The sequence below is a fragment of the Takifugu flavidus genome, chromosome 9, assembly GCF_003711565.1.
Source record: "Takifugu flavidus isolate HTHZ2018 chromosome 9, ASM371156v2, whole genome shotgun sequence".
In the NCBI taxonomy this organism is placed as follows: Eukaryota; Metazoa; Chordata; class Actinopteri; order Tetraodontiformes; family Tetraodontidae; genus Takifugu; species Takifugu flavidus.
The window spans coordinates 7668572-7693776 of record NC_079528.1 but is presented as its reverse complement, the minus strand read 5'-3'; the positions used below and the strand labels follow the sequence as shown (position 1 = coordinate 7693776).

General features: G+C 50.8%; 2 protein-coding genes across 3 annotated transcripts in view; both read right to left on the bottom strand.

The window, feature by feature from the left end:
* Window positions 1–3189: 3189 nt before the first annotated feature.
* Window positions 3190–6876, bottom strand: spry1 (sprouty homolog 1, antagonist of FGF signaling (Drosophila)). Its single transcript, XM_057042420.1, has 2 exons — window positions 6326–6876; window positions 3190–5184 (listed from the first exon to the last, which is right to left on the bottom strand). Exon 2 carries the CDS (start codon window positions 5127–5129, stop codon window positions 4038–4040), a length of 1092 nt encoding a protein of 363 aa, XP_056898400.1. The 5' UTR covers window positions 5130–5184; window positions 6326–6876; the 3' UTR covers window positions 3190–4037.
* A 1128-nt stretch (window positions 6877–8004) lies between these two features.
* The window catches only part of afg2a (AFG2 AAA ATPase homolog A), a 59069-nt gene continuing 41868 nt past the window's right edge, over window positions 8005–25205 (bottom strand). The window contains exons 16-17 of one of the 2 annotated variants that reach the window (XM_057042416.1): window positions 15626–15790; window positions 8005–8322 (exon numbers count right to left, since the gene is read on the bottom strand). In XM_057042416.1, coding sequence (XP_056898396.1) covers window positions 8140–8322; window positions 15626–15790 — 348 coding nt within the window. In that variant the 3' untranslated portion in view covers window positions 8005–8139. The remainder of the gene's footprint in view (window positions 8323–15625; window positions 15791–25205) is intronic. The other variant, XM_057042417.1, reaches the window with a different exon arrangement.

The window sequence follows — 25205 nt, the reverse complement described above, 5'->3', positions numbered from 1 at the left end:
CAGGAAGTGACGCTGAAGGCTGCCGAGCCTGTCGCGCTGCTAACAGCGAATCCGTTGCTCAAATCTCATTCCGAGCACATAGCACCAGATCAGAAATCACAAAAGGAAGTTGTCTTATCGATCCAGATCATCCCCGTCACCGTTGCCGTCTCCTCCGGCGGCAGACAAACCCTAAGACGAGGCAGAGGAAGGAGGCACGCGGAATCAAATAGTGAGCTAGCAGGAGGTGTTGGGGGAGGGGGTGGGAAAGTTTCACACTTCAGTTCCTGTGTGTGTAGCCAGGAGCAAATGTTCGAGAAGCTCCAATGAAACACCTCCATCTTGAATGGCCCTCGACACCTGATAAAACACCAGGTCACCCCTGCAGGATCTTTATGGTTCCTGGTTGGGGCGGGGGCTCATGTCCCCCGAGCAACCTGTCCAGCAAACAGGAAGCAGCCGCTACAGTGCTTAACGATGGCGAGCGGATTACGCTAAAGTTTGGTTGTGATGTTCCAGGAGATGATCCCATCCATACCGGTGGGATCATTGCGTTCACATAGAGGGATCCGGAAACGGATTTACCAGCAAACACGTGTCTCTATTGTTGATTCTACATTGGAATTAGATAAAATCCATCTACGTGACGTCGGCCAGCTGTAATCAGGATTAAGATTTAAGATAAGACAGCCTCATTTAAGCTTTTGGAGAGGAGGAAGACTTTGCCCAGCTGCTAATCCTCTGCAGTCAAGTTGATCTTGTATTTGTCAGGAACTATCTAATCTCTCAGGACGCCCCCCCTTGAGAGAGATTTTCCAGATTACGTGCAGACCCGGTAAGAAGAGGAAGTACAGTTACAATCATTTTACGCTCTGCGGTTGATGGCTACTTTCACGTCTGAGAGACGCAAAATCAGCCACGCTAACATCCTGTCTGCTAGCTGAAAATGCCTCCACGTTAGGTGGGCGTTTCCAGTTAACTTGGATTCCACATCCCTCTGTGGGTGGAGAACATCCTCCAAACCAAAGCTGTTACATAAACTCTGCAGTGCCCCGTGCTCAAGGCAACACAAGGCCACTTTCTCTTACCTACAGAGATGGTTTTAGCAGCTCCCGTGTTCAGACGTAGCAGCTAGCGTAGCCTCAAATGCAGCTGTCACTCTTCAGAAGCCTGTTGGGGATGTCGGACCTGTCCAAGGTCGAATCTGGTACCAGATATGCGAGGAGATAACCTCTGCAGGCCCGGTCCAAAGTGCACACCCCACACTTTTCCACCGGTTGCTAATTTTCTATTTATATACCACGAAGAGGAAATAATGAAAAGCAGATGAGGAGGCAGAATGAGGAGGATGACTGTTTAGAGAGGACCACGAGGTGCCCTCGCTGAGAAAAGGACTGCCCCAGAAGGATGTGTGTGGGCAGGAGGTTCCACCATGACTCACTTGGTAGTCACGCATTTTTGCACTTGTGAGGCTCTAAAAAAAACCCCGATGCTGCAAAAAACCAGACCCGCCAAGCTCCACAACTCCCAAAACCATGACGTGGGCGTGTGGAGCAGCTAAATTTAACCCGGAGCAAGTGTCAGAGGCAGAGGGGGTGGAGGGTAGGGGACAGGTTGGGACCATTTGTGCCACTGAATTACTTAATCGGCACGTCGGATGACGCAGCTACGCCGACGCCCACGCAGCCTGAACATGTTATTTTAGACACCTCAGCTGATTCGATGGGAGATTTCAGAGACGTGCCGAGGACACAACAGAGCCCAGTCCTGGAAATGGTGGGAGTAGGACTTGTTTCCTTATTTGGTTTAAGCTGGAAAATATCAAGTAAACACTGTCTTCCTGTTCACCGTCTTCTCAGTTTAGAACCCCCCTCCGCCCCCCCAACACACACACACACACACACACACAAAAGTGGCCTATTGTTAGCAGCAGGGAGCAAACATTAGTTCGGATTCATTTTTAGCTATGGCAGGAAACAAGAGGAAGTTTCACTAAAAACCAAAAAGGTTTTGTCGAGATCCTCAGATCAAAGCCAAAGATGCCAAATTGGGAGAAGACATCGAACACAACTGGAAGCATAATTTTGTTTTTCAAGCGTTAGCAGCACAGTCACAACAATTCAGCTCCAGACGTCGTGCAGCACGGCCCAAATCACCAGAACGACAGTAGGAGCTCGTTGATGTTCTTCGAGTTAACGGAGATAAAAGCAACAATATCGGAGAACAAAGACGACCCCCTAGAGCGTCAGCGTCCTCCTGGTGGGAGCTAGCTTGAGCTTTTCCCTCTGCCGCACGCAGCACCTGAGGCCGCCGCCGTCACATGGAGCCGATTATCGGCGTTGGGCTTTCTTGCCAGCGCTGCAGTTTTCCGAACACAGGCCGCGGTGTTGCTTTTTCCCTTTGTCCCAGAGAAATTCCTGCTTACGGCTGGCGTTCTCTCCCACTGCTGGCATCTGCGGCCGACCAACACGCTTTCAAAGTGATGATCTCATCACCCCGGGGGCCCGGAGCGAGTGTCAGTGGTAGTGGTGGGGGGTTGGGACAGCAGGGGGTCAGCGGACTTCCCATGTGATAAATTCACTAACAAAACAGGCCAACCAAATGGGGGGGGGGGGGCTCAGTGCCTTTAGTGCAGGAACAGAACCATAAAGGCTCACTTGTGATGGCCCTGCTTTATTATCTTTGAACAGGTGGCCCCAGCTCCTCGTAATGGTTGCTCTCATTTCTAAAAGCACACACACACACACACACACACACACACACACACACACACACACACACACACACACACACACACACGTATTATGGAGACCATTTGGGAGTTAGGGACCATCCCGCTCCAGCTCAGGTTAAATCCCAAAGTGAACTGCAGCTCTCTGCTGAGTGTAAAATGGTGGCGGCGGTTGGGGTGTGTGTGTGTGTGTGTGTGTGTGTGTGTGCTGGGAACGAGGCCGCGTTGACGCCGGCGGCTTTGGGGCAAATCGTGTCAATGACCTGCATTGTTTAACTTTCAAGGTTAGCGAGGAGAATCGCAGCAAAGAAGCTCTTCAAGAATGTAAACAGTGGCGTTCAGAGCTGCAAGATGTTTCTGCTCATTTTTGTTTTTAACCCCCCCCCCCCCCACACACACACACACACACACACACACACTGCCGCAAACAGACCAGCATTCCCTCTAAAAACAGCACAATTAAAGACACCACACAAGGCTATTTTTTCATTAATTAATATATTTTCTGCATTAAAGTTAACATAGTTTTCTTTTGTGCCACCCTTTAATTTTTCAGTAAGTATTTGATATTTTTGTTATATTCAGACATGAGTAAATTTAAGACTGTCTCTTGCAATAAATATCATAAAATAATAGAGCTTCACATAATAAATATTTTGTACAACAACAAAAAAAAAAATGTTTTAACAGACATTTTTTTTTCCTTTTAAAAAATAGCCAGAATTCCTCTTATGGATTTTGAGCATACAATTTACACAAAAGAAAAGAAAAAGGTGAGAGAACGCCACAGAATGAAGAGTTCCGGTGGGTGGAAGGAGGGACACGGTTCTGATGGACAGGGGACAACAAAAACTATGAGATGGATGTGCTTCTGTTAATGCGACACGAGCTTAGCTTTAGCTATAGTTTCAAACATACCTGCTCGCTATGAATACCAGGTAACAGCTACATAATTGCCCTATAGTAGATCGTCCTTCACAGATTTGGTGAGAGGCAGATCGAGAGGAAAACCGCCTGCCTAAGAACGGAAAACAGCTTTTTTTTCATATATATAACAAAAATAGTGTTAATGAGGAGCTGGAGACAGACATAGAAACAGTTAAGGCAAACACTGGTCTGTAAAAACATGGTCCTGATCCAGAGAAAACAAACAAAGAGGCTTAAATTTAAAAAATCAGAGTGGTTTTCATTACTCCTTTGCTTTAGCTCCGTGGGGTTCCTCGGCGAGGAGGAAAGGTGGCTGGGAGGTGCTTAGAACGCTTAATAAACATTAATCTGTGACTAGCATCGTTACTGTTGCCATCGTACGTTCCACGACGAGAGCCCATCAGCAGGGTTTCTCCTGGCTCTGCGGCCCCCAGCTCTCCAGTTTGCAGTACACAGTGTTGGAGTTCTTGCAGCGGCAGCCGGGCCTGTTGACCCGGTCGTAGCAGCCCTGGCAAGCCTTCAGGCACCCTTTGACGGGCGGGTAGCAGAGCAGACAGGGGAAGAGTACCGACATTAATCCCATGCACAGGAAACGGGAGCAGCAGTGGGAGCGCGACAGCGAGCAGGGGTGGTCTGCGCACGAGTCCCCCTCGTCGTCGTTGGAGCAGTGGTAGAAGATGCCTTTGACCAGGCACATGCAGGTGCCGTGCTCCAGCGCGCTCTCCGCCGAGCACAGGCACTGGCCGTTGCACGCCAGGCAGGAGGGCAGGCTCCGGGGCGCCGTGCACTCGCCGCACTTGCATTTCCCGCAGCGCTCGCAGATGAACTGGTGCCCGGCGGCGGCGCCGGCGGCGGCCACCGCCCCTTTGCCCGAGCCCAAAAAGTCTGATTTCCCTTTGCCCTGTGGCTTGAGTGGGGCCTCTAGTGGAGTCTGGAGGAACTGAGGTCCCTGCTGAGGCACCAGGGCCTTGGGCTGTGTCCGAACCGGCCGCTCCGCCCGGTGGTGGTGCTGCAGGCTCGCGACGGGCCTGGTGGGGGAAGAGCGTGCCAACAGTCCCTGCTCAGAGGACGCGCTGCTGTTGCTCCCTGAGCTGGCTGCACTTCCTGTGCTTGTCGAGCGGCTGAGTCCTGGCGCCCGGGACCTGCCGTACTGCTGCCCCCCGGCCACGACCACCACGCCGCTGCCCACGTGATGGTGGTGGCCCTGTGGCCGGTGCTCATAGTTGTTGTTCACATTGACGAGGATGACCTCGTGAGTTCTCTCCTGCTTGTCCTGAGGCCTGGGGGCCATGCGAGGCGCAGGGGGCCTACGTACCACCGAGGGCCCCTCGGTGTACTCGTTATTGGAGCGGATGGCCTTGATTTGATCCAGGGAGAGAATGGCGGCATGCTGGAACTCCCGCTCGTAATCCGACCTCTGCCGGCTCTCCAGGGAAGGCTGCTGGATCACCACTAATGAACCGCCAGGGCCATGTTGACTTTGGAGCTCCATCTGGGGGGATCACCACTTCCGACATTCACCGTGGACTTGGCATGCATCGGAAAACCTGCGAGTGGGGAGGGGGGGGGGGACAAAGGAGGGACAGGGATGATCAGAAACCATTTGACCAGCATCGAGACGCAGATCTGGTGAAACTTCACCCACTTTACCGGCGTCGATCTGAAACCAGAGCAGAAAAAAATCGACTTCCGCTGCACACTGAGCTTTATGATTGGACTCTACGCTGAAATAAACAAGTCCTGGTTTAATGTGACAGCGAGTCACCTCCGAGTCTGCGGAGCGGAGCAAACCCACAGGGGGAGAGAAGGTTGACTATTAACGAGACTTTTTGTACCTTCATCTCCAATAAGCACACATCTAAACTTCAGCCGGCCCTGCAAACACTTCCCCTCCTCATTTACATTTGTATGACTCGTTAACATTTAAATGCGCCGCGGCGACGAAATGAGGACGCGATCCAAGGGACCTAAATGAGCTGCCTCACTTAGTATTCTATTACTACACCGAAAAGGATTTCAGGGAAACGGGGACAAAAGTGGAGCAGGGGGAAAAAACCCAGAGGTCAGACCGAGTTCCGACAAAAATACAGAGCTCGGTTAAAAAGCGGACGCGCTTTGACGCACAAATTCAGGCGTATTTGAAACTAATTATTGGTTTAATAAACATCCCGAGAGCTCCAACCGCCAGCAGGAATGTTGTTTTCAGCCTCTGTGGATGTTGTGAAGCTGCAGGAACCGAGTAGAAACACAAACAGGGGCAGATTAACGGGGGGGGGGGGGGGGGCGAACCGAAGGCGAAGCCGCGTTTGGCGACTGTTTTTCGGATAATAACACACGTCAAGTTGCGTGTTTCAGTCTAAACGTGCACGCTGGCACGCGTGGAAGAGATAAAAAGTCACCAAAATCATTCCAATATAAAGAAAAGACAGATCCGGTGACCGAGGGGACACGTCCAGACGGACGGGGAAGGGGGGGGGGAGTTATGAATGAAAACAAGCGCCGCGGGGGAAGGGTGTCCGCGCCGCGCAGCCACGGAGGGACACGGACATGGAAGCGCGGCGGGATCCATCCGAGGAATGTCTCGGGATTTGTGCAGCGAACCCCCAACATCCAGGTCGACCCGGCGGCCGCGGCGCGTCCCGAGCGCCGGCGGCGCGACGGTGACAGGCGGAGAGCAGAGATACGCACCTATATGCAACCATCCATAACGTCGAATCCATCAACCAAACGACCAAAACTCCATCCGAGAGGAAGCCAGAGTGTCCGCGCGGAGGAGCACCACATCCACGGCCAGATAATCCAAGAGCGAGTGTATCTCCCTTTGCGTTATTCCCTTTCCTCGGTTCGAGTGTCTGGTTTGGTTCAGCAGCTCAGCAGGCGTGCATGCGGGGAAAAAAGGTATAAATCCACTGCTGCGCACCTGGAGGCCGATCTGGAGTCAGTCCCGACGGGTCTGCGGGAAAGAAGAGGCTTAAAAGTCGCTGCAGGTCGATCGAGGCGAATCTTAAATCCAGAACTCTTCTCCTCTTCGACCGTGCGCTCGCAGCCGAGTCGTGCCCGTGAACTTATTGTTGCGTGAAAAAAAAAGCTGCTCCACGGCGGTGCGCGCTCGGCAGCTCTGCAGGTCTGTTCAGCACTGAATGAATGAGAGCTCAGGGCTCAGGCTTTGCTCCACAGGCCAACTCCCATTGGCCATTCACGGCCATGAAAGAGGATACAGCGCATCCGCTCCTGATTCATTGGGCAGATGTGGAGGCCGGACCAGGAGCTGCGCGCACCCTTAAGGTGGAACGGAGAGTTCCCCTCCTACGGGAGGGGGAGCAAAAGTTTCCGTTGCGGAGGATTAATGTGTGAATGAGGTTAAAGTTAGAGTGATGCAATAAAAACGACTTTTGCTTTGATTCCCGGACCGAATTCGGATGATTTCTCCCCCACTTCAGCATCTTAAATAGAGAATTCTGCGTCCCGGAATCAACATTTATGTCTAAAATGAGATCAAATAAACTCTGTTGGACTACGGTAATGCAACGATTTGATGGAGCAAACGGCGTAAATCAGACAAAAGTTTTGGCCTCTCAAAAGTGTCATTTTTTTATAGATTTAATCGACTTTTTGAGCAGGAAAGGACACTTGACGTCTCTAAAAAAGACCTCTGGCGGTTCTGGGACGCAGAAGCTGATGTCCTCCCAGAGAACATCAACAGGATGTCTCCTCTGCTCTGTGGAATGTTCCCATTACGCATTCACGCGTGTCCTCGGTGGAAACCATCAGCCCCGCTTGCGTAACTCCGATGTGGACGCGTTCCCATCACCCGTGTCGGGGCTCGGGCTCTCTTTTGGACCCGACCGATTCGGAGGTTTTTTTTTTTCGGGACCACCTTAAGAGGGAAACAGCCAGAGCAACAGACCCCCCCACCCCCCTTCTCTGTTCCTGACTGTCTGGTTTGATTGGTGTCGCGGATGCGCCACATCCGGATCCATGAGAAAAGGAAGTTCAATACAAAGTCAATTTATCCCATTCAAATGGAAAAATCAATAGACCCCCCCCCCCCGAGTCCCCGGGTCAGTTAATGCATTAAATAAAGGAGGACACAACGGACGCGGGGGAGTTCTCAGGGGTGGAAGCTCCAACCGTCGGTGATGAAGCTGCACCGACAGATGGCCGCCTGCTCCCCGCTCCCCGCGGTCGGAAGCGCGGACGGAAATCTCACGATTACAGCAATTAGCCGATTTTCCACGGGTGTGATGAATCTACAAAGGCCCCCCCCCCCCCCCCTGCCCCCAGGAACCATCAGGGTTCCAGAAGGGCCCTGATTAAATCCCAATGTTACCATCCTGATCCTGTAAATGCATCATTCTGGAAACTGGTTTAAAAAAAGTGTTTTTAATGCAAATACAAACCTGATGGACAGATTTACACTCAAATAACTTAAATTATGCTTTTATTACAACATCCTGAGCAAACGTGAGGCTGAAACTAAAAAGCTTGTGGAGCGACGGGGCTCAGAAGAAGCTCAGGCCGCCGCTGCGCTGCTGCTGATAGCTGACGTACGACTGGACGAGGGAGTCGGGGATCCGGGGCTTCACGGTGCTCAGGGCTCCTTCAAAGTGTCCGGCCAGGACGCGCTGGGCTTTGATGTCGTCCTGGAGGGCCAGGAGGGCGGCCTCTCTGCATACTGCGGTTATCTGCGACAGGAAACAGACACAGACATTCAGCTGTCAGGAGCGGAGCGTCCGCCTGGTGGCCCCCGGCGGCGAGGCTAGCTGCGTTTATGCTAACAGCGGAGCGGCTCGTTTATCACACGGACATTAAAAGATGGAGGAGAACAAAGCAGATGGTCCGTGATCCACGCCGCCAAACTGCGTACCGCTCCGTACCTGATGGGGAGGCAACGCCGAGACGCTAGCTTTAGCCGCCATGTTATGATGATTCCTCGCGGTTCTAAAAAAGTTACGTAACCACCCAGACCGCCGCGGTGGCACCGTCGACCTTTGGGGAGAGACTCCGCACATGGCGGAGGAGTGACTCACTTCTGAATCGGTGGCGACAGCTGATGAAGGCCAGGCACCTTTCACACAGCTCTACCCTCCTCCTCCTCACCCCCCCACCCCATAAACGTTGTTCCAGAGCGACCCGACTGCTAACAGGAAGCTATTCGCCTGTACAACCACTGATAACAGGGAGGTCAGTGGGACAGGGGGTCACATGACCAGCAGGGAGTGTGAATTTGTTCAGAGGGATGAAAGATGTTGGTCACATGGTCGCGCCTGAAGAGTCACACATAACGTTAGCAAGTCCATCCAGGCTCCATAATGCATGGACAAGTAGTGTTAATAGGCAGGACAAACGCCCCCTGGTGGTCCTACAGAGGCACGCACCAATCAAGTCACTCCACATTATCACACGGAGCCAGTTTTCATTCCTATTATTATTCCTAAATATATTCCTATTATATTTCATTCCTGCATATAAACAGTTTGGGACTAAACTCTGAGTAGAGCTGGCAGAATTGCTAATTGCTGCCATGCTAAAGGTAGCAAACAAGCTGATTATTAGCTTATAGTCCCATTTTCATCATATTTCCACCACTTTAAGATGAATCTGTAAAATAAAACTGAATTTAAATCCTGCCAAACAGAATCTGGAGAATTCAATCTGGGGGCGGAGCCACTTAAATGTGCTCAGCTAGCGCGCACAGATCAGGACAGGTGCTCTGCAGATGTCAGGATGTGACCCCCCCACCCCCCATCTGCTTCAACCCAATGACCTACATGATTTAGGTAGCGTAAACACAAAAGCCCGGGTTAATTTTGCATCGGGGCTTCCCATCATTCACGTCGTTAAGGCCTGTCAGTAATAATGATGCTAAACAATGAGGCCGTGTTTCCCGCTTCCCTGTTTACAAATGGCGTGAGGGCGAGCGAGGGCGGGCGAGTGAGGGCGGGCGAGCGAGGGAGATGCCACATGTTCAACAATGTGATTTAGTGTTTCTAAGTAACATCCACAAACAGGAACAAAGTCTGCAGCCAAACAGGCGTCCTGAAACTCGGAGTTAGCTTCCTTTTGGACTCAACGGCTAATAATTATTTGGCTGTTTACTCCAACAACACCCATCAGGTTTATGAAAGGGGGGGGGGGGGATGCCGAAGTTGAAGTACACAAGCGACACGCACAGGCCCCCGCATTCATGCCGGCCGGGTTTATGAGCTGGTCTGCGAAGGCGATCAACAAGCTAGTTGTTTCCCGCTGCGTGTTTACCCGTACGGGCCCCGAAAAAATAAAAATAAAGCCACAAAGGCAAACAAGGCGAGGAAAAGAGCCGGTTTGTTTGTGAACATGGAGGCATTCCTCAACCCCAGCCAAAAGTTGACCCCCCATCCCCCCACCCTCCGCTAGTGCCACCATGGTGTCCTAAAACCATCCAAAAAGCCGCCACCCTGGAAGAGAAGCAGAAAACTTTTCATCACAAACTTGCTGACTCAGAATGAAGCCAAACATTTTAGCCGTGGAGCTAAATAAAAGTGGACAAGCGGCTAACGGGGGGCTAACACCTCTTTCGTACCCATGTATGCGGATGACATTAACATTTTTGTGACTTGGGGCGGAGACCTGCACAACAGTGCCTCCTGGTGGCAGACGGCAGTAACTCCTCCCCCTCAAATAAGTCAAGTTACACAAAGGAAGCCACAAAGTTTGAAATTCCACATAAGGAATGTGTAAATGCTAATTTTACATCAGTTTTCGTGCTCCTGGTAGGCGACGTTCGTCCTTAAATCGCCTTCGACCACCGCCGCCACCAGCAGAAATCCCTGCGTCAGTCATTCCACCTCCATAAAATATCCGAGACTCTTAAACTGGGTTACTGGAAAAGTGATCGCTACTTGATTAGCGCGCCGCCACGTCCCCGTTTCCATGGATTCAAAGGCTCCAAAGCCCAAGCTGCACACTCTTGAACACGGAAAGACACATTTGGAATATTCTTTTTCTTTGAAGTCACTGATAACTGAAGTATGGATGCTAGTATTCACTGCTAACATTCGCTAATTCCCAAGAAAACACAGATGAACATTTCATAAAGGTTAAAAGCTAAAGAACTGTTGAAAGTTAGAAATGGTAATTCGAGAGTTTTACCTCTCATCCACAACTTTTATGGCTTGATCCGAAACTCAACTGCTAACTACAGATTAGCAAAAGCTAACAGGCTTGACTTTTTAACAACTGAGGCCAAAGAAGATTTATTTTTATGCACGAATCTACCGCCCGCGAGTGGGCGTTGTTATTGCTCTGTATAAATATCTCATTTTAAATTCCTTCCGTCATGAATTATAGCGTGAAGCTAATTTATCGGCGCTACAGCGTTGGCACGGGCGCTAGCAGGGCTCGTTACAGCCGGCCTATGGTTGCTTCCAGCCATTAAAGAGTCGGGACATGAAACTCGAGACACAACAGTGACCTTTATGCTCCACCGCTCGGTGCTCAGCGCGTTCCTCGGTAGCTACTACACCCTACAGAATATCACGCTACGCTGAGCAACAACATGCTGAATACCGCGTGTGGAGTGATTCAAAACATGTCCGACGCTGGATGTCAGGTATCGCTGCCCTTATGAGCTAAGGCGATACTAAATCTTCAGGACCCCGAGGAGGAAACCAGCCCGCTGCCCTTCTGAGACGGTAACGAGCTCCAGAGGTGAATCACAGAATATAGGACACGTAGCGAAGCGGGCGGTTGAACACACCTGACACTTGCTAGCGCTGGACGCAGAAAGTTAACGGATAAATACGTGAAAATACGTCCATTTACATGCTCAGAAAGTGAAAACATTCGCGCGGACTCGTGCGCAGGTGCTTCACAGACTGAAACGTGCATGTGCGTGCAGCCCTCGAGCAAAGCAGCTATTTAAATCTCCATCTCAACGTTGCCCCAGAGGAGAGAAGCGGTGCGTGCCACGAGACAACCTGCTCAGTGCGGGGAAAATAAACCCCTCTCCGGGCGGAGGGGCGGCGGGGGACGCTGCTGGCAGCTAACGCCGGCGTTCTCAGGTCAAATCTGTCTGGTGTACTTTTCGCTTCCTACTTCAACAAAGGCGCTCAGTAAGTGTATCAGGCGGCCTTAATGAAGGGCTTGTTAGCCGCGCTACCGGCTGCAGATCCACTGGACTCGGGAGTGTGTGTTTACTATCAATCCGCCCCTGTGTCTACAGCAGGCTACATCCAGCGCTCCCCCCGCCTCCCCCCCTCTCCCACTCACACAAACGGTCACATTTACAGGCGTACCCCCCCCCCACCAACACCCTCTCCTCCCTCTGTCCGTGAGTCCCGCACACAGTTTGTCGCGTGCAACACGCCACAAACGCCAACTATGAGAGCTGAGAAATGCTGAGCTTAGCTTCCTCTGAAGACACTTCGTTAGCCGTTTCGCAATACTCAGATGTCCATACGGCTGCTGTGGCTGGCTGGAGTGAAATGCATTGTGGGATACTTAGCTGTCCACACATCATCTCTGATGCACACTTGATAAAATGTGCGGAGAAGTATCCTATATGCTAGCTTCAATGGTACAGATTAGCCGTTAGAGGCAAACACGAGCCAGCACTGGCAGAGATTGGCCGGTATGGGTTGATGTTAGCATGTAGCAACAAGTGATAGCAAGAATTGTGTGTTCCTAGCTGGTAATTTCAGAGATTGAGGAGGAACGGCCGACTTCAACCACAGAAATACTAATTATTCATCGCGTCTTTGAAATGATGAATGACACATCGGTGGGAAATAACGATGAAAGCAGTTTTTCAGACGCTAACCAAATGCTAAACTCTGAGCCAAATTACATAAACAGCACAAAAGACTCCAGAAACATTAACCGAATGTCGAGATTCACAGAGTCCCACAAACATAAATTGTGGTCAATCTGACATCTGATGCGAGAGAAGATATTGGCTCTGAAACGAGCGCTTAAGCAAATAACTAAATATTAACTACCGCCCCTCTAAAGCTGCCCCGACCACACCAGTTACACCGCCGTCAACCCGACCCCGGCTGGGAAAAAAAAAAAAGTGAAAGAAGCCACGCTGCATCCAATTTTCAGAGAGGAAATTCAATAATCTATAAATCAAACAAAGTCGTGGAGTCCAAAGTCGGCCAGAAATAAAAGGTTTCATCCTCCGAAGAGGCAGCGGAAGTGTCTCCAGTGACATGAGAAACAAGGCCTGACCACAGCTCCATGTGAAACCCATTTAAAATTACAAGGAGAGAGGGGGGGGGGGTTACGCATGAGGGGAGGAGTCACGTGGGGAGAATGGAAACATCGCATGGTGTGTGTGTGTGTGTGTGTGTGTGGAGCCCTTAGAAAACTGTGATGATGAAAATGTGGGGCCTTGCTCACCACGTCACAGCTGAGGAACATTTTCATGCATGAAATCAACAAAAACAATGTCTCCATCCTCCCAACACGTGTGTGTGTGTGTGTGTGTGTGTGTTGGGGTTCGGGGGGGGTAAATATACCCTTAAGGGCACATCTGACTCCGCCCCTTAATCAGACGAATGAAAGCTCCTCGTTCTCTCGACGGCAGCGATGGCATATTTACCAAACACACCCACACTGAAGTGACCTGGACACTCAGCCGAGTGTGTGTGTGTGTGTGTGTGTGTGTGTGTGTGTGTTGTGGCAACTTAGCTAAAACCTCACCTGTTTGATATGTTTCACCCAAAAATCGCCTGCTTGGCTGCCTGCGTATAACGTCGGTCACTAAAAACCTCATTAAGAAAACCCTTCGCTACATTTAGCGCCTACATTACCCACAATGCCGCCTAACCTCGACTCATTAGCAAGAAGCGTTGAAAAACTTGTCCGCAACGTCAAAGGATATTATGTTTCTGATTTCTGTTTGCTAGCATAGCGCGCCACATAGAACGAGGTGAGAGAACTGCAGCTATGCTAATTAGCATTAGGGGCATTAAATCCCCCCCACTGATGTGGATGCAACCCTTCCTGCGGTCTCTTGCGCTTGCTAACAGCAGGCCTGAAGCCCCACAGTCATTTGGAACCCCCCCGCCCCCGTCGGACACGCATTCCACCGTGTCTGACGTGTTTATTTGATGATTACGGATCTATTCTGCTTCCTGCGAGGTTCTGGACCGACGGCGCTGCGCTACATCCTTTAATCCGAAGTGAGATAAAGGCTTTTTGGGGGCTCCATTTTCCTCTGCCTCGTGTCCTTGGTGATGAAATTCTTTGCACAAACACACTCGGGGTGATAAATCAGGCGCTCCGAGCGGGAGAAGGAGCAGCCACGACCACAACAGGTGTCGGGAGGAAACCGTTTGTCTTCCTTAGGGAGGGGGTCGCTCCCCGCGTTCCAAATCCATCCTTCTGCTTTTAAAACAACAGACAGCAAACATTTTGTGCGTCTTTGGAGTTCAAATTGTCCGAAACCGAAGAGTTGCAGTTCCGCTGGAAACCTTGGGGGGCAGCGTCGCGCACAGGAGCCAGAGAGGAAAACAGCTGGATTTTGAAATGACAAATGTGTTTACGGTCAACAACCGAACAGCTGGCGGCATCATCCAGTGCAGGTGATGCATTAACGGAAGCGTCTGATTGGTACTTCCTGCTCTGGAATAAACACTTCCTGCTTTAAAAAAAGGAAAACACACGCGTGGATGAGTTTAAATGACTGCCGGCCAAGCGTCTGGGACAGCCCGGAGACCCCCCCCCCCCCCCCCCAGACCATGGCAGAGGTGGCGATCCCCAGGAGGCAGGTGATTTCAGCCAGTATCAGGCCCCTCCCACATCGACCCCCCAACCTCTTCAAGCAGCGAGCAAATCAAAGGAATCGAATCAAAAGGTCATTAACCATTTTTTTAACGCTAAGGTGGAAACCAGGTGGGGGCTGGGTTCTACCTGCATACGTCCACCAGGTGTACACCTGCTGCCACATCACCTGAATCCCTCTGAACATCAAAGACTGGATCAATGAGAAAAAACCCCTTCAGTTTCCAAACTTCAACAAAATCAAAGCACATTTTTGCAACAACAAAGTTGGGAATCTAAGAAAATTCCACATGGAGAGGGACGGAAGTTCAAAGGTGCTTTGATGATTATCAAATGCAACGTCTTGGTTTGGTATAAAGGAAAGAGGGCAGGAAATGATCACATCTGGATTCCTGACAGCTGTTTCATGTCCAAGGATTCAACAAACGTGCTCGGTTTCACCCCCCAACCCGTCCGCTGGAGGATCCGACTCATCCAAGCCAAACGATTTCTTTCCATAAACGAGGGCGGCGGCTCCAGGTGTTGACCCGGAACCCCAAAGGTCGGAGGTCAGCTGTCGTTCCTCGATGCAAAACTAGAATCTGAAGATTTAGGACACCTACATTGTTATTTGAAATATGTGTTTTCACAGCTCGCCAAGGAACGCAGTAAAAAGCGCCTGTTTTCCGAGCCTGTCAGCAACCGCCGTGACATTTCTGTCATGTCCGCGACCCGCGAAATCTAAATATACAACAGGGATTTACAGGTCCGACCGGAACCGTCGCGCCGAACCAGCGACTCCAACAACGACACGATCAAAACGGGCAAAAGTTGGATTTTAGATCTTTAAAAAAAGGTGTAAACTGATCAAACACGGGCCTGTTTTGCCTGACGGCGAGGCTTTTGGTCGCTTAGCAACAGAAGAAACAGCCCCATCGGGTGTGTAAATACGTGCGGTCAAACGTGGCGGCGCTACTCGTGTTTTCGTTTTACAGCTTCACGGCTTTGTGATTTGTGGGGATCCTGAATTCCTGCAGTTTTCAGCTCATCCTGGACTAAAGGGAATGTTGCTGCGTGGTGCCAACGTGGACGTGTGGAGCATTGCCTTATATGTCCTCACAGGTCTTCCACACGTTCCTAAATCTCCTTCGGTTGACACCGCTCTGTTGTCCTCAGGAAATGGGACTATTTTCCCGCGGTGTTTCTTTTAGCCGTAGCGCTCCGAGCTAGCTCGGGACTCACCTCTGCACCGGAATACTTGTCAGTCCGAGCCACCAGGTGATCCAGGGACACGTCCTGGTCCACCGGCGTGTGGCGGAACTGGAGAGAAAAGATCTGGCGTCGGGTCGGAGGGTCGGGAAGCGGCACGTAGATGATCCGATCGAGGCGACCTGGACGCATCAGAGCCTGGAGGGGGAAGAGAAAAAACAGATTTGAGATTCAGGGATCTAATTACTTCTCCTCTTCCCAGCAATTTCTTTGGAGAGGATCTTTGGCGGGGGGGGGTCACATCAGCAGACCATGAATCTGCCCTTTGACCTCACGACTCGGTTCTTTTCAGGGTGGAGGCGGAGGGCCCGGAGCCGCCGCCGCCGCCGCCGCTCCGACCCCTGTCGGCCTTTCTTTCCTCCCAGATGCTCACATCTCAAACTGTGAAATCCAAGTTTTCCACTTGCATCCGTCAGCACGGAGACAATGTTGACATTATCTGATAAACCCTCCACTTCCTACAGATCACATCCCCGTGACCCCAAAACAGTCCTGGAGTACCCAAAGCTGCCGTTGTCTCGCTTGTCAGACGTCATTAAGCGTCGGGCGCCTCTCACGCGCAGACAGACAAGACGCCACGTCTCCATCCGCCCTCCCCGGCCCGAGCCGTGACAAGACGAGACGGCGGGTTATTGTCCGGCCCGGTTCGGACATAACAGGGAGCTTTTTTTTTTACTTGCGTTGGCGTGTAAAAGCGGCGTCGGGAGGGGGAATCCGCAGAAGGGCAAACGTGGACTGGAACTGACAGCTTCATTGTTGTTCTGCTGGTTGCAGAGACGGCGCGGAGGTCCTGGCGTCGGGCCAGACAGGCCACAGCGGGGCGAAAACCCGAGGCTGGCGGACGAGACGAGACGAGGCGGGAGACACGGAGACGCACGCCGCGCAGGAGGTCACGTCAGGAGCGATCAGTGCAGGTTGGAAGGACCTGACGAGCAGCCTTTGAACTCTTGTTTACTCGGCGGTCGCGCTCCCGCCGCCACACGGATGTTTATGGGACGCTGAAGGTTCTGGGATGGGCGATCCTTCATCCGTTATCTCTTCAACGTACACAGATTAGACGCGGGACCTCCTCCACGTTTCCACAGGAGCCGGTTTTCCCGCCTTTTTTCTATCGGATGTTCGTAGCCACCCTTCGGTGTCCACAACGGGACCGTGGGTGGCAGGATGAGAGCACCTGGGGGTGCTGTGTGGGGACGGGTGTCGCAGCAGGTCGATCCGGTCTGTGCCTGTGCCCGGGACGCTTCCCAAATTGCTCTCCATGGAAGCATCTCCCAGCTGAGTGCCAGCATCACCCTGCTGACCTCTGGGCTAAATGGCCGGCAGACAAGCCGACGTTTGGATCGTTATCAGCTGCTAATTCCCCCAACACACGTCATGGAATGCTCGCGCTTCCCGCTGCTCCAGCTCCAAGGAGCTCCCAAAAAGCCGAGCCGACCTTCAGTCTGCTAAACACCTCGAACCCCCCCCTTGTTGGTCTGTAGGAGCAGAGGGCCCATCTGTCATTTGACAAGATATGGTTTCAAAATCAGCGACGGGGTCAAGAGTAGGAGGAGGTGAGGACTGAGCGGGAATGCTTGGCCATGGCAGGAATGCTCGGCCATGTTTTTGGGAGCATCGATGAACTCTCCAGTATAGAGTTTAAAACCAGTGCTGAACCAGCACAGCACTGGAATGACTGGAGCCGATTGGACAGGACCACATCAAGCGCGATGTGCAGGTGAGGTCAGGAGGGATCAGTCGACCAGAGAAAAGAGTACCGAAGTAAAAGAGCTCCGTTCTGTGACCCGGAATTCATTCCAGGCATTGCAGACCTCCTCAGGACTGATTACTCTACAATGACAGACGACTTCCTATCTGTGAAGGCCAGCACCTCTCCCCAACCACGGAGGAATTCTGGGAATCCTGTCCTCATTGTTGCTGAGCAAATTCTTGGCCAACCTCAACGAGACCTGCCCAGAGCGATGCCTCCAAGCAGGCACATCCCCCCCCCCCCCCAACACTCCAGGTGCCCCGATGCTCCACAGCCACAATGGGGTTAAATGAAGATCGCATCTGCTTTGCTGCTCCCCTCAGATCAAATAAAAAAAGAGAGAAAATTCTGGGCCCATCACGCTGAACACGATGACTAAGTTCTTCCATGCACATCTGGCGGAGTTTCTCTTTTCCTTTCAAGTTGTGTTCTTTCTGCCCCCCCCCCCCCCACCCTCCCCAGTTTGTGGGGCGATAGCAGGCTGTCTGGCTGAGTAAGTGGCCTGCCTGAGGAGACATCAGTTGACTTTGTTCCCTGCCTGGAGGCATCTGCTGGATGCGGTTTCCTAACCTGTCAGTCTGCAATCCTCGGAGGCCTTTGGTGAGTCACGCTGACTTGGAGATGGGCCACCCCGGATTTATGCGGAACACACACCAAACAAATAGGCTCCAGAGAGCATGATGGGAACCAAAAGATGACAGGGGGTCTCCTCACGTTGAGGCCGCATGCCACCGGGCCCCAAGGCAACACGCGCGGTGATGTCAACCAGAACCACCAGCAGCAGAGCGGAAGGTGGTCAAACTGGACCTGACCTTACGTTGGGGCGTCAACGCACTCGCCCCGGTTTGGTTCTGACCGTTTGGATTGACAGTTGTTTTCACAGAGGACTTTGCTCCGTCACGGCTTCAGCTATGTCGCTGCGCTCGCTTGCATATTTCAGACGTGGGTGTGTGGCCCAGGAAAGACGGCGTCTCCTCATTTTATCGAGGCTGCTGAGCGAATCGTGCCAAGATATGAGGGCAGTTATTCCTCCACACCTCCACCTCTCCTCTGTGATGATGTCACGCTATTTGCGGAGCTAATGCAGCTAATACCAGCCGAGGAATTAGGAAATCGCTACACAATGTTTGATTTATTACAAACCAGGCGATTGGATTTGTCACGATAATGTAAACAGCAGCCAGAGCGGATTAATTGGTTCATACCGAAGACTTTCACACACGTGTTCCACAAAAGATGACATAATTCTGGATGAGGCCCGCTGGGTTCAGAGGGACGCCGAACCTGCTTTCTGTCATTCTGATGTAGGAGAGGGTCAAACGAGGAGGAGAAGAAAGATCGAATCAGAAAGGAAGGGAGGAGGAGGAGGAGGAGGAGGTGGAGGAGACGGAGAGGGTTGGCAAGCAGTCAAAAACATGAGAGGCTTTCACTCTGGATTTTGCCCTTGAGTCAAACATGCATCCGGCCGGCGAGGCCACCATGTCCAAGAACCAAATAACTCAGGCGCCGTTAACCCCCTACTGTCCCTCGTTCACACTGACGCCAAGGATTCAGGACATTCCAGCAGCGAAAAGGCAGCTGTTGTTATAAAATATGGATTTGGAAGAGCAGAACAACATTTTATCACCAAAACAATTCTGCTGTTTTCCAAGTGTGACGGAGGTGTAATAACAATCTGTTGTGAACCGACCCCCTTTTCCCTTTGAATCTTTAGCATGTGTGAGCGCAGCTGTGTGTGCGCGCGTGTGTGGTGTGTGTGCGCACGTGTCACACCTTTTACCTTTTATGGTGTGTGTGTGTTTCAGGGTCACAATCATATGGAGGCCAGGTGAAGAGGCTGAGATGGAGGGGGGGCAGCAGCTGTGTTGCTCTTCCTTTGCGCTCTTCCTTTTGGTGGGGGTGGAAGGGGGGTGGGGGAGTTGGGGGGGGGGGGGGTATGTGAGAGAGACAGATCTTAAACAGCCCAGGAGAACCAGTGCTCACCTCATCAAAATAAATCTGGCTACCGTCCAACAAAGCCGCGTTATTTCAAGAGGAATTCGTAGATGTGTGTGTGTGTGTGTGTATGTGTGTGCGGGGGGGGGGGGGGGGGGATTAGACCGAGACCAGGTTGAAATGTCGACTCATTGGTGCCCAAGATTAAAAAGAAGCATTAAAGCGACGGCGGCGGCCATAAAACACGCGAATGTTTGCTTTACAAAGAGGCGTTTCCTGTGAGCTGTCCACAGTTCGCAGTTTAATTCTCGAGGTCTTACAGACAAATGTAAACACGCCAGCTACGCTTTCCATAATCCACCTCAGCGCCTGTGGGGAGCGACCAGAGGTGGCGGTCTGAGCTGGGCGGGGGGGGCTTCCTCAGAGGGACCATCAGGAAAGACCGGCGCTCCCCCCGTTTGATCGCCTCTTTCGTTTGTTTATGTGCAAATCCAACAGGCTGCAAATCACATCAGGACCACCAAAGCCAGCGAGGACGCTAGCATCCGCGCCAGCGCGCCTCCTGGGTCTGAAGATGAAAAACGACTTTTCTGTTTCGACAAGTGGCCATCACCTGTCGTCTCACAGCGGTTCGAGGTAATGGTCCGTGGCATTCTAGCTCCACCCCCTACCTACGGACGCGTACGTCAAAAGATATCATACACATACTTATATGGTGTGTGCTGACAGAAGATCCTTACATCTTGTTTTCTCTCACCCCCCTCTCTCTCTCTCTCTCTCTCTCTCTCTCTCACACACACACACACACACCACACACACACACACACACACCACACACACACACACAGCTAGACTGCAGGTGCCAGGCCCACCTCGGGGTCCCTGCCGGGCTCTCGTTAGGCCTGGTGCCATTCAGGCGGCTCCCAACATGTAACCCCGAGTGCTTTGTGTTTCTCTGACAGCCCTTGTCATTCTCTTCATGTGGAAAAAAAGAGGAGGACTTCAGGGATTACGGCTTTGAAGAGGCTGACAGAGCCACAAGGCTGAGATTCATCTGGCACATTTAAAGGGCAACACTTGGACTTTTTACAGCAAAAAACTTCGATAAGCGAGCGCAAAAAGACATTAAAGGCAGAGTGCAGGGGCTATTTCTGACTAGTAGCCAAGGCTACTGCTACAATGCTAAAGCACAACATCCTCCAATAATTGCCAAGTATGAGCACATAACTATGACACGAAATACAGAGCAGAATAATAAGCAGTAAATAGTCTTTTAAAATCGCTGCATGGCAGTCATTAATAAACTTTAAATGTCCCTTTTCAACATAGATCAGTAATTAAAGACACTCACACATGCTTGAATATGCACACACATGCTGCCACTCACAGATACTTACTAAAGACACAAACATAAACAGGCCCGTCGCTGAGTGACACAGCCAAGTCGGGCGGATCAGTTTCCACTTCCGTGAAATCTAAACATTAACTTGTTTACCTTCGTCCGGAGCTCCAGCCCCACACTGACTGGGGAGTGTGTTGCTGCATGTAGTTGTGTGTGTGTGTGTGTGTGTGTGTGTGTGTCCAGACAGAAAATAAAATAAAGAAATAAACCGATGATCTCAGGCAGAAAGACGGAAAACAAAACAAGTTTATAACCATGAAGCATTTGTGCAATGAAAAATAATAATTTACAGATTATTTTAGAATAAAACCAGCTTTCATCTTATTTCCTGGTGAGTATGAGTATTGCCTAAAAAAGGCAAACGTGGAGATGTAACAATGCTCTGTCAGTTCTTTAGAATAACTTTGTGTATCCTGAAAATACATTAGCAAATAAGCATAATCATCAGCATAACATTGACCAAAAACTGATAAATGGGACACAACACAACTTTTACCAACTTTTAACTCTTACCAAACATTTATTAAAACTTTAAATAAAAATTTGTCATTTTCCTTCCAGATATGTAGTTTTTACTGAAAAAGCAAAAGAAAACTTCTATGATGATTCCAGCACAAACTTTCTATTCTGTAATAATTTACTTAATTGTGGAAACAGATTACTTTTTCCTCTGTTTTCCACCCAGAACAACATCTAAATAAAAGTCATTTAGGCTTCAAATTCCTCAAAGAATCACTTTTATCTGCAGAGATCTTGAATGCAGTTCAAGTGCATCTGCTTTTATGTCTCGCTGTTGCACGCAAACAAGAGGAGCCGCATGCTAAATGTAATCTGAAGCATCAGAGCAATTAGCCACCTACTGAAGGAGATAACAAAACAGAGGAAGGAGCAATGGGGGGAGCAAGGAAGAGGAGGAAAAATCCCCCACCCAGCATGTGAAAACCTGTGTCAGATTTCTCCACAGACAAGGTCACCCTCTCTCAGTCCCGCTTCAATGCCCTGGTTTGGTAACCGGATCTGGAGCAAGAGGGTGACAAACCTGTTTTTGTCACAGCAAAGGTGCCCACTTGGTTTACGGGCGCCATTGTGTTGACAAGGCTACCCCCCCCCCTCCCGTCCCGCCTGTCGTTGTGAACTCTTAATTGTACGGAAGAGCTCTGAATGTCTCCGAGACCTCTGCCGGTCTCTGCTCCAGAACCAGCTCGTCACCGCTGGCGTAATGCGGCACAGCTAAGTTAGCAGTTGGTATAGTTGTAATTGTGCTGCCTATGAAAATGCACAGTAATCCCTTCCAGCTGCCTCCCTCACTCACCCATCCTCCCCCTCCCCTTTTAGAGAAACTGTAGCTGCAGCACCGAGTATGTTTTCCACAAGCCCTGGTGGATTCATCCTGTTGACAGCACCGAGCCTTTTATGCATGGAAAACACAGTATTCCCTTTCAGGTGGAGAGACGATGGAAGGGAGTTGGAGAACCGGGCTGATGGGGTGTGGGTGTGGGGGGGGGCAAGGACGGTCCCCGCATCAGACTTCAAACTTCAAGATCTTTGGAACAGCAAAGTGAGAAACAGACGGTAGGATGGGAGGGGGGGGGATGAAGAGAAAGAAGGGGAGGCCAGAGAGGAGGAGGGAAGGAAGAAAAAAAACAACAACAGCACAAAAGAGTGCGTAATTAAGACAGGAAATGGGAGAAGAGAGGAGGGCTCTGGGGGCTTTCAGAAAGAGGCTGTCCGGGGTCGCTTTTCCAGAGCGGAGGAGTGGGGCTGATACCCGAGCCGTCTGAATGGAAATCAGATAATCTGTTAACACAAGGCATGGCCCAGATCCGGCCTGCAGACTGACATGGATAGGCCAGTTCCTGTTCCAATCCGCTGCGGTGGCACAAAGCGTTGCCAGGGCAACCAGCTGTTCCAGCCAAACTTTGCCTCTCTCTCACCGAGCTTGGGCCGGAGGGGGGGTGACAGGTGGGGCATGTGAGGCGAGCAAAAGCGGCACTGCGAAAATCAAAGCCGGCTCGGCGATGAAACAGTGACGAGTCCACCGGCACGCTAACAACACGCCACCAGAGCCTAGCGGGGATCAATAACGCGGCCTCTTCCTGGAACCGGTTCTACCAGTTAAAGTTCACGGACACGTCGTTATTGAACAGGTGAAGCAGCAAGCGTTGACATGTGACAACACATTTTTCCCCTCATATCTGCGAGGAGAATAAAGCTTCCGATGCTAACAAGATGGACCCGGTTTCGCAAAATAGGGTTGTTCTGAAAGTAGTGAGGAAAAAGGCCAACTGGCAGCTGTTTGCACTCCACAATGTGGCGTGTCATATAAAGAGATGTTTTTTTATTGAAAGGTCTATAGTTTCAGCCACGGCCTTCTGCCGAGCTACTTTTTAAGCTCAGTAACAGGCTCGTGTTACCGTGCACACAAAGGTATAAAAAAAAAAACTGGCATCGTTTGAATAGTATTTCATTATAAAAACATGGTTCTGAATTTCTGTCCTGTTCATAGCTGTTGGTCAGGTGCCACAGCTACCCTGTTGGAGTCAGTGCAATGCGCAAGCTAGGCTATTGTTTAATTCAAGCACACCTTACGTTTGCACGTGAGCTCTTAGACCGGCACATTTCTGTGCTTCGCCCCAATCATTTGTCGTCATTTGAAAACGATTTAGTGGATCCCAGCGATGTGTCAGGATCAAACTCTCCCCGCAGTCTCGTAAAAGTCTTATTTACAATGGACTGAACAACTTTATAGATTCACCCTGGAGGTGAACCGGAGGCCGAGGCCCTAAATCACAGCTGGTTAATGAAGCGGCCGTTTTTACGCTGAAAACGTCAGAGCTCGTATTTACTGGAAAGGCAACTAAAGACAATCGGAGGCGACGGCACCCACAACATGACCCGGGTGGTTTCAGGAAGGTGCTCTGTGATTCACGGATTCCTCAGCAGGACTAGAAAAGGACAAAAAGTGGATAAAAAAACTACACCTCCTACAAGACCTCCACCTCTGCTCCCACTTCAAGAGCGAGGCGGTGCGACATGCAGTGGCGTACCACAGCTTAAACTTCCCCTTCCTCTTGAGGGGAAGCCATTTTATTGTGTTCCACTGAGATAATTGCCAATCCTTTAAATGAAAGGGTTTTTCTCAGTGCTCTGGTAATTACTAGATACGCAGCAAGGGTCTGGTAAAAGAGGGGGGAGGTGAAGGGGAAAAAAGAGAAGAAAACATGACAGGCAGGTATTAAAATTCAATGGGTGGGGCAGGAAGGAAGTGGAGAGAGGGATGTGTTGAAACAGAGATTGAAGGAGGGAGGGAGGGCGGCATGCTGTGCTGCTGCAGCCTCCCTTTTGGCTTTCACAAGGACGCGTTTATGGTCCGAGGGTTTGGCCTTCTTGTTTTTGATCTGCTGAGGAACTTGTGCCAGCTACCAAAGACACATCTGCTGCGGATCAATCAGTTAGCCGTGCTAAAGTAATTTATGTTGTGATGGCTGACCTCCTTTCCAACGTAAATCACCCGTCTTTATTTTGGGATCTTCCCATCAGATCCGGAGCGGCCGAGTGAAGCCCAAAACCTTTTTAGATCACGTGGTGCGCGTCCTGGTCTGTGTAACTCAGGGTGAGCAACTCAAAGGTTCGGGGTATCTTTGGGATTCCCACAGAATGAAAGGATGATTTGGGGAAAATGGATAAAACCAAAAGCTGGGCAAATGCCTCTGCAGGTGTCACCACAGTGATACAGACGAAGACCAGAGTGGGAACACCAACATGGAAGGTGGATTCCTGAGTTGAGCAGACCACCAGGGGTCTCAAAATGTGTCAAAATTTGCTTTACTTTATTAAAATGCCAGCCGAGGCAGGGCCTACCCCACTGTGTGAGCTCACGCGCTCTATGAAGCAGTGTGGACCGGGAAATTTTGTATCAGTCATTGTGAAGAGCAGCCATTTAGCTGTGAATGTTCCGTACATTTGTCCCGCGGTGTTGACAGGTCCGTCTTTTTGTATAGACCTATCGAGTGACCTTTTTACATGCCGTCAGGTATCATTTACACACTTTCCTTTGCGGTCCCTCGCCAAAGAGAATGGACCTTCAGATACCCAAAGAGGCCCCGGACTTGTCAAAGGGGCGTCTGTTGAGGAGTGCCTGGAAAAAGGTGTGCACCTAGCTCGTTAAGTGACACGGGAGGGAGACGGGCCAGAGGAAGGTGAGGGGAGGAGCATGGGTTGGAGGGTCAAGACACACAACAATGGCCCCTCTCACGTTGGGAGGACCCATCAGTTAAGTGTGTTTTCCTGCAATCTGAGAAAGTGGAATCTGGTCAAATTGGTGTCCTCTTGAGTTCCGATTGCAGGAGTTCTGACTAAAAGGGGGGCAGGGGGGCCTGAGGGTGTGCACAAGGGGGCTGCTACCACCCTTAATTGATGGTTTCAGCTCTTCCCAAAGAGAGGTGTAACCCTTGGTGGTGCTGGAG